This window comes from Marmota flaviventris, chromosome 1 (assembly GCF_047511675.1).
Source record: "Marmota flaviventris isolate mMarFla1 chromosome 1, mMarFla1.hap1, whole genome shotgun sequence".
Classification (NCBI taxonomy): domain Eukaryota; kingdom Metazoa; phylum Chordata; class Mammalia; order Rodentia; family Sciuridae; genus Marmota; species Marmota flaviventris.
The window spans coordinates 212,255,100-212,263,482 of record NC_092498.1 but is presented as its reverse complement, the minus strand read 5'-3'; the positions used below and the strand labels follow the sequence as shown (position 1 = coordinate 212,263,482).

The 8,383-nt window shown below is 46.3% G+C and overlaps 1 protein-coding gene across 1 annotated transcript; it reads left to right on the top strand.

The window, feature by feature from the left end:
- Nucleotides 1–6,157: 6,157 nt before the first annotated feature.
- On the top strand, nucleotides 6,158–7,805 carry Ubl5 (ubiquitin like 5). The gene is made up of 5 exons (XM_027955187.2): nucleotides 6,158–6,269; nucleotides 6,601–6,667; nucleotides 6,874–6,957; nucleotides 7,094–7,131; nucleotides 7,655–7,805. The coding sequence occupies exons 2-5, from the start codon at nucleotides 6,612–6,614 to the stop codon at nucleotides 7,696–7,698; spliced, it is 222 nt and encodes a 73-aa protein (XP_027810988.1). The 5' UTR covers nucleotides 6,158–6,269; nucleotides 6,601–6,611; the 3' UTR covers nucleotides 7,699–7,805.
- Nucleotides 7,806–8,383: the final 578 nt, after the last annotated feature.

The window sequence follows — 8,383 nt, the reverse complement described above, 5'->3', positions numbered from 1 at the left end:
ATCGGGCGAGGCGACGGGGTGTGGCCACAAGCGGAGTACCTGGCGGAGGTGTCTGCGCTTCTTCACTTAATGCAGCCTGAAGCCTGAGGCGGTGGTCCACTGATCCCAGGGACCTGGACGGCTGAGGCAGGGGAATTGGAAGTTCAAGGCCACCCTAGGCAACGTAGGAGACCGTGTCTAAAAAAAATCTCCGTGTCAGGAGATGAAGTTCAGTAGCAGCACGCCCGCCTGGCATACCCGAGGCTCTAGGTTCGATTCCCAATATTGGAATGTCCTGAGCAGTGAACTCAAAGGGAAATGAGACAAGATTTTGCTAGCCTCGTTATGATGAGATAAATTTATATTCAAGAAGTGCCACATGACTTGATAAGATTAAGAATGTGCGAAGTTGGGATGGGGATGTGGCTCAAGTGGTAGCGTGCTCACCTGCCATGCCTGCAGCCCGGGTTTCATCCTCAGTACCACATTCAAACAAAGATGTTGTGTCCGCTGGAAACTGTTAGTCTGTAAACAAATCAGGATGGCGCCTGGCATTTTGCCAGAGAAATGTTAGGGTCTGTAAACAAGTCTGGATGGCGCCTGGCAAAATGCCAGAGGGAGTGGTTTGTGAAGTAACACCAGGAAGCCATTAAGTGTGGAGATTCCTTATTGGTTGACTGATGTATCTAGTTTATGCTAATTAGATAAGCTGTGTGGAATGTATAAATACTGCTCCTGTCCTGCAATAAAAGGCTTCCACTCCTGCTGTATCAATGTACACAAGTTGTTCGTCACCACCACCACCACCACCACCACCCCTCCTTAGTTTGCTGCAGCTGGACTGCGGCAGGAAACTAAAAAAAAATAAATATTAAAAAAAATTCTCTAAAAAAACTTTAAAATAAATAAATAAATAAATAAATACAAGAATGTGCAAAGTTAGATAAAGAATGTGTGAATTTAGGGATGGAGATGTGGCTCAAGCGGTAACGCGCTTGCCTGGCATGCGCGGGGCGCTGGGTTCGATCCTCAGCACCACATTAAAATAAAGATGTTGTGTCCACCGAAAACTAAAAAATAAATATTAAAAAATTATCTCTCTCTCTCTTAAAAAAAAAGAGTTTTTGAATTCAGATAAGGGAGATTGTAGATAATTGAAGACCTTGAGACCCTGTGTAGGCATTGGGTCCCACTTCCTCGTTCTCCTATAAATGTTGGTGAAGATGCTCACAGCTTTGATGTTGTGGCTGTGGACTTCATGCAGAAGGAGTGGAGTTTCCTGGATCTAATTCAGAGAAACCTGTACATGATGTTATGTTTAGTGATATGATGCTGGAGAACTACCAGAACCTAGGATTGCCATCATTCCTGTAGCCTCTCAGGGACTTACTGTGTTGCAAGGTTAGTGATGTTAACTCTGAATACAGTGGGAAATAATATAGTCCCTGCCCTAAAGAGATTGTAACTTACTGTGGTGGTTCTCAAAATGTCCAAGATCAATAACAGTGCTGTCATTATGTTAGAAATGGACCTTTTCAGCCAGGCACAAGGTGTGCACTACTATAATCCCAGCAATTCAAGAGGCTGAGACAGGGAGACACAAGTTCAGAGCCATACTGGGCAACTTAGTGAGACCTTGTCTCAAAACAAAACTAAAAAGGATTGGGGATTTAGCCCAGTGGTAGAGGGCCCCTGGGTTTGATCCCCAGTACTAGAAAAATAAAATTAAATTAAAAACTGGAGTGACTAGGGGTATAGCTGAGTGCTTAGTATGGGCAAGGCCCTGAGTTCAATTCCCAGTAACACAAATAAAAATAATAATAAAAACAAAAGCAGTGTGTATAGTTTGATATACACACACATGGATTCACATTCTTTCAATAAAATGCAAACTATTATGTCTTTTACTTTATACATAAAGGCGTGTAAGGGGGCTTGGCTGCTCATGTGACTCAGGGGTACAGCACATGTCTAGCACTTGCAAAACCTTGGGTTTAATCCCCACTGTGACCAAAAAAAGAAAAAAGAAAAGGAAAAAAAGCCCTGTGTGGAAAATAAGTTGTTTATCAAACCTAGGACATAATCTGAAATGTTGTACAGTGCTTGAAAATACAAAGTCTATTTCTTATTGAAATGTATTATGGTGTCTGAAAGATTTATCATTTTCTTAGGAGGCTCCCGATCACACATTTGAGGATGCAGAGACTGTTTTTAGGAAACAAAATTTTAATGGCATTTGTTGTGGGAGGGTTAGGGGACCATGTGCTGCTGTATTGCCTTTTATGCTGCTCACATTTTCTACCTTGTGCAAGTAATACCTTTAAAAAAAAATAAGTTCCAAATGTGTATTTTTTTTAAAAAAAATTTGTAGTTGTAGATGGAAAGCATGTCTTTATTTTATTTATTTTTTATGTGGTGCTAAGGATCGAACCCAGTGCCTCTCGCATAGCTAGGCAAGCACTCTGCCTCTGAGCTACAGCCCCAGCCCACAAATGTGTATTTATACTACAAACCCCTTTGATATTTTTCTTCAAACAAGAGTACAGATAAAATACTTCATGTTTTGGCAATCATTCTTGTGATTGTGGAGGGAAAGACCAAAAGAAATGCACAAAGAAAACCTCAGATATCCCTGAGTTGCTGCTTCAGGTGCTCCCTATTTCCAGAATTTTTGTTATGAGAAAAATAATCAGTTTAAGCAACTGTAAGCTTTCTGTTAGTTGAAGCCAAAAGCATTGCTAACTAAAAAGCTTGAGGCTCTTCTCTGGACCTGGAACACTGAAAATTACAACTCCTTTGCTTAGCTTATTGGTTAAGAAAAAGTAATAAAAGTACAAAATAGCTGTACTTTTCTGCTGAGTGCTCGTTCTGTTTGAGTGTTTTTACCAGTATCAGCTCACTTTATTTCCATAACCATGGTGGTTGATACTACCAGGTGGAAGCTGAAGCTTAGAGGTCGAATCACTTGCTAGAACTGCAGGGCCAGAACCTTCTGGTGCTGAGCCTCTGCCATTATCACAGTACTCTGTGGTGGTAATTCCCCAGCACTGCTTTTAAAAAAAAAAAAAAAAAAAGCCAAAAGCCAGGCGCAGTGGCACTTGCCAATAATCCCAGGGGCAGAGAAAGGATCTCAAGTTCAAAGCCAGCTTCAGGAAAAGCTAGGCGCTAAGCAACTCAGAGAGATCCTGTCTCTAAATAAAATACAAAATAGGGCTAGAAATGTGGCTCAATGGCTGAGTGTCCCTGAATTCAATCCCCAGTATTACCCCCCCCCAAACAAAGCAAAGAATAAAAAATCCTAACTATGGCATTGATTTTGTTCACTGCTGTATCATTAAGACTTGCAGAGATACTCAGATGTTTGGGAAAGGGACCTTCTTCATCCCTAAGATTATTTTACTTCTGGTGAATTGTGGGTGGGGCATTGCCTTTTTGTTTGGCAGAACCCAAGCAACTATGCCCCTGGCTCAGGTATAGGGGGTCCTAAAAACCATCTACTGGACCACCAGCTCATGGGGATGAAGGGGAGGAAGGTAGGTCAGGTAAAGAAACACATGTATAACTTCCTTCTGGATCAGAAACGAGGAAACAAGGGTATCAGGGGCCTGCCCAACTTGCTCCCTGGGTCATGAGCCAGTCTCCACCTTCTGAGAAATATCCAACTCCCCCAGAAGGAGTAGCTCTGACAGACAGCACGATGGGGTTGCCTCAAAGGGCAGTTGCAGCCAGGTCCCTGCACAGGCAGCCCAGAATTAGCATTACCAAGATTTGGGGAGGAGTCACACTAGGAGACACACTGTCTCTTGGGGTGCCTGTCATACCACTTCGGTCCAGGGAAGGAGTTCTGCAGTTGTGGCAGTCTCATTCAGGGACTTCCCATTGCCCACACCCACTCCCCAGGATGGCCTAGTCCCCCAGTAGACCCTCACCTGTCCCCATGGAGCCCAAGCCCTCATCAATCCCAGGCTTGATGTTCCTCTTCTCATCGCAGCAGTCCCCACTTACTATTGCCCCAGCCCACAGCTCAGCATGACAACAGCTTCAGTGAGCTGTATTTTTTGTGTGTGTGTGTGGTGTTGGGGATTGAATCCAGGGCCTCATGTCTGATAGGCAAGCACTTTGCCACTGACGCTATATCCCAAACCCTTTGAGTGATCTTCAAAATAAACACATAGAAAAATTTACTCTTATAAAATAAAATAAAGGGCTGGGGATGTGGCTCAAGCGGTAGCGTGCTCACCTGGCATGCGTGCGGCCCGGGTTCAATCCTCAGCACCACATACAAACAAAGATGTTGTGTCCGCCGAAAACTGAAATAAATAAATAAATATTTTAAAAAAATAAAATAAAATGTGTTCATGTTAAAAATCTGTAAAACACCAAAAAGTATTAAAAAGAAAATCAGACTCTCAGCAATTCCACCATCTAGTGATAAGGACTGTCAAAGACCTGTGTAACCCAGTATTTCTATGTGAACACAAAGACACGTTGCTTTCAAACTTCTCCAGATGTATCAATCCCCTTACCTTACCCTCAAACTTCCAGTTTCTCTTAATCTATCCATTCTTCTGCAAACTCTTTTTTTGGGGGAGGAAGGGGGGTTGTTAAATTGCCCAGACTTATCTCAAACTCCAGGGCTTAAGTGATCTTCCCAACCTGGCCTCCCAAGCAGTGTGGAGGTATGTACTACCATGCCTGTATTTTATATATATATGATGCTATCACATTGCGGGTTGTTTTTTGTTGGTTGGTTTTATTTCCTTGGTGGTACTGGGGATTGAACCCAAGGCCTTATCCATGCTAGGCAAGTGCTCTACCACTAGTCCTCCCCCCCACTTTTTTTTTTTTTTTTTTTTTTTCATACTAGGGATGGAATCCAGGGGCAGTTTACCACTGAGCTATATCCCTAGTTCTTTTAATTTTGAGACAGAGTCTTACTAAGTTGCTTAAGGTGCTGAGGCTGGCCTCGAACTTTTGATCCTCCTGCCTCAGCCTCCTGAGTTGCTGGGATTACAGCCAAGAGCCACTGCCACTAGCCTCAGCCTTCTTTATTTTGAGGCAGGGCCTCACTAAATTGCCCAGGCTGGTCTTGAATTTGTGATCCTTCTGTCTTGGCCTCTCAAGTAGTTGGGATTATAAGAATGTCTCAACATACCTGGATAGGCTCACTCTTTCATAACAGTCCACTCTGAAGGGAACTAACATACTCTTCTAGACTAGCATTACTACCTCCAATAACCTAATCACCTCCCACTGGGCTCCACCTTTTAAAGGTTCCACCACTTCCCAACATCACCACACCGGGGACCAAATTTCCAACAATCCTTGGAAGACACTCTCTAATCATATCCAAACCAGAGCACATAGAATCTGCAGTTTCCATAGGATGGCCTCTCAGCTTCTACCTAATCTCACATTCTAGTTTGAGAAGGTGGATTGGGTAGGTTGAAAAGCGGTGGCTTCCTCTCAGAATGAATCAATTTAGGCTCAGAATTTTGTCTGCTGAAAAGGAATTATCTATCAGGTCCACTGGCAGAAGCTGGTTGAATTTGGGGGGTGGGGGTCCTGTCCCACCAGCCCTCATGACCCTTGAATAAGACACAAAATGCTCCTGGAAAGCACAAAAGCAAAAGATTTTACGATTGTGCGGTTTTCAGCTTCCTAGTAGGCATTGCTAGTGCGCGACAGGGTCTCCATTCCAGGATGGGGCTTCGCTTGTGGGATGGAGTCTGTGACCCGTGACTCCGCGGAGCAGTCGCGACGAACAGAGGTGGGGGGTGAGCAAGAGGTTATGAGTTCTGAATGCGGGGGCGGGGACAGGACGACTGCAGGGCTGGGCACCCTCTGCCCGGTGGCCCTAACGCTGTAGCGAGGCTTCCTCGCGCTCAGGCACTGGAGGTCATCCAGAGGCCGCCGGGGGACCCTCTGGAGTTTCCACCAGCTGACTGGGTCTACCCACAGCGAAGGGGCTTTAAACAACGGCTTCCTACGGGCTGGGCGTCGGCCCCTGACCTCTGACTCCGGTAAGCTCGTCCCCGGCTCCGTGCCCACCGCTACCCTGTTCCTACCTCAGGCTTCCGACTGAACCCTAAAGCCGCGGGGATGAACCGCAGGACCCAAACGGCCCCGGAACCCTGAAGAACCTGACCCAGCTCTAACAGGTACCCGGAACACAAGGGAGGGCGCTTGCGGTCTCGCACTTCCGCTTCCGGTTCCCAGCGTCGACTTCGGCTGGGCTTCCGCGCTCGAGCGGAGAGGTTGTGGCGTCTTCAGGTTCGAGGCGACTCCAGGTGAGCGGGTCAAGTGAGAAGCCCTGAGTCGCGGGCAGCGGCCGGCAGTCGCCGCCGAGGGTCCGCGAGTCGGTGGGAGGTGAATCCGGGAGCCTTGGGGCCTGGCCTTCAGGCTACGTGAAGTGGCGGAAGCGCTGCTGTCTGGGATCCCGGGTCCTGGGACGCGGTACTTGGGGCCCAAGAGGACTCAGGTCTGGGGGTTAGAGGAGGTGAGCAGAAGACCCAGGCCGGGGTCTTAGGGCTGGGACCTAGGAGATTTGTACGATGGGCCTTCTGGGACCTGGGAGGCCCCAGAAGTCCTGACCGCTGTCCTCCCTCCCACCCCGCGTAGCTCCGGTCAGGATGATCGAGGTTGTTTGCAACGACCGTCTGGGGAAGAAAGTCCGCGTAAAGTGCAAGTATCCACCGACGGCCCGAGAGGCAGTGCTCGCTGGGGGTGCTTAGCGTGAGGCAGGCAGCCCGGTCTGTGTTGTCGGGTGGTTCTAGTTAAACCCAGGAGAGCGGGCGGATGGGCTCCCGGCAGAGTGTAATGCACTCAGCCCTAGAATGTCATCTTCCTCGTTCTACCTCTCCCTTCCATTTGCCTTAACTTCGCTGCGTCCAGCACCGATGACACCATCGGGGACCTTAAGAAACTGATCGCGGCTCAAACTGGCACCCGTTGGAACAAGATTGTTCTTAAGAAGTGGTGAGTGCAGTGGTGGGGCTGCCGGCTGGACTGGGGACTAGGCCAGAAGGGTTTGGGTGGGGGAGCGCTGGGCTCAGCCTGCCTCTAGGGGGAAGAGTTTTCTAGGCTTTTTTCTGAAAGGTCTCTATTTCCATAGGTACACGATTTTTAAGGACCACGTGTCTCTTGGGGACTGTATCCTTTGTGTGACTTCTTGAGGAAGAGTCTACATACCCATTCCTGGTTTTCTTGGTTCTGTATTGAAGCACGTTTGATATTAAGCTCATAGGTATTAACTTAGAATATGGTACATGGTAAGCACTGAGAAAATAGTTGTTACGGAATTATTTCATTGGGGAGGAGGGTGGTTTATTGGTGAATTCGTTTGACTTGGCTTAGAAGGACTTTGTCACTCAAGTTCAACATATTACTGAGCTCCACCTGTTAGATAGGAGGTCAGGAGGGGTGAAACTCAGGCAAGTCTGTTATGCAGAGTGGGAGCCTTGAGCTGTGGAGTTTACCGTGGTTCTCTGAACTTTCTTTAAAAAAAAAAAAAAAAAAGTTTTCATTGTTTTTTTTCCCCTCAGTCAAAATTAACCCAGTCCAAAATGACTTCCTTAGCCTTGTACTGAGTCTTTAGGGCACCTGGATCTAGCTGTGAGTAGATGAGGGATGGTGATGGAACCCCCAGTGAAGACTCCTTAACACTTTACTTCAGATGAAATCCATGATGGGATGAACCTGGAGCTTTATTACCAATAGAGCAGAATTCCTTCCCCCCTGACTTAGCCTCTTGTCCCAAGCTCACCTCTCACACTGGTATGGATATTTGTTTTTAAAAACTCACATTAATAAAGACTTAGATACTGCTTTGTTGCCGTCTATGTTTGAGAGCTATCTTATGATTTCGTCTGTCCGTTACTGTTAATACATGGCTGCTTAATGAGAGCTTAGGAATGACTGGATCAATGACAGAGCTGACTAGGAGCCCTGAGCTATGGGGTTTATTGTGGCTCTCTGCAGGCAAGAGGCCCTGGGAGTCTTGTTACCCTAATAGACCATAGAGCTCCCACATAAGGTCAGATTTAGTAGTAATGTTAGTAATACAGGCTCTAGATTCAGACAAACCATGGGTGGGATATCAGCTCCGCCACCAACAACCTGATAACCCTGGGCAAGTTACTTAACCTCCCTCTAAGCCTTTGCTATGGTTTGAATGTCCCCACCAAAACTTATGTTGAAATTTAATCTCCATTTCAATGTATTATAAGCTGAGATATTTAAGAAGTGATTAGATCATTAGGGCTGTTTTCCTGGATTAATTAATCTATTCATGGATTAATGGGTTATGTCAAGAGTGGGTCTGTTGCAAAAACTCTTTTGACTCCTTGTTATCTGGAGACTCTACAGAACCCCGTAAAAGGCCCCTCAACCCTGGTCCTCACAA

Coding starts and splice junctions, on each gene's coding strand:
- Ubl5 (XM_027955187.2), top strand. CDS start 6,612: ATGATCGAGGTTGTTTGCAACGACCGTCTGGGGAAGAAAGTCCGCGTA. Junction 6,668..6,873: donor AAAGTCCGCGTAAAGTGCAA/GTATCCACCGAC, acceptor CGCTGCGTCCAG/CACCGATGACACCATCGGGG. Junction 7,132..7,654: donor CCACGTGTCTCTTGGGGACT/GTATCCTTTGTG, acceptor ACTTTACTTCAG/ATGAAATCCATGATGGGATG.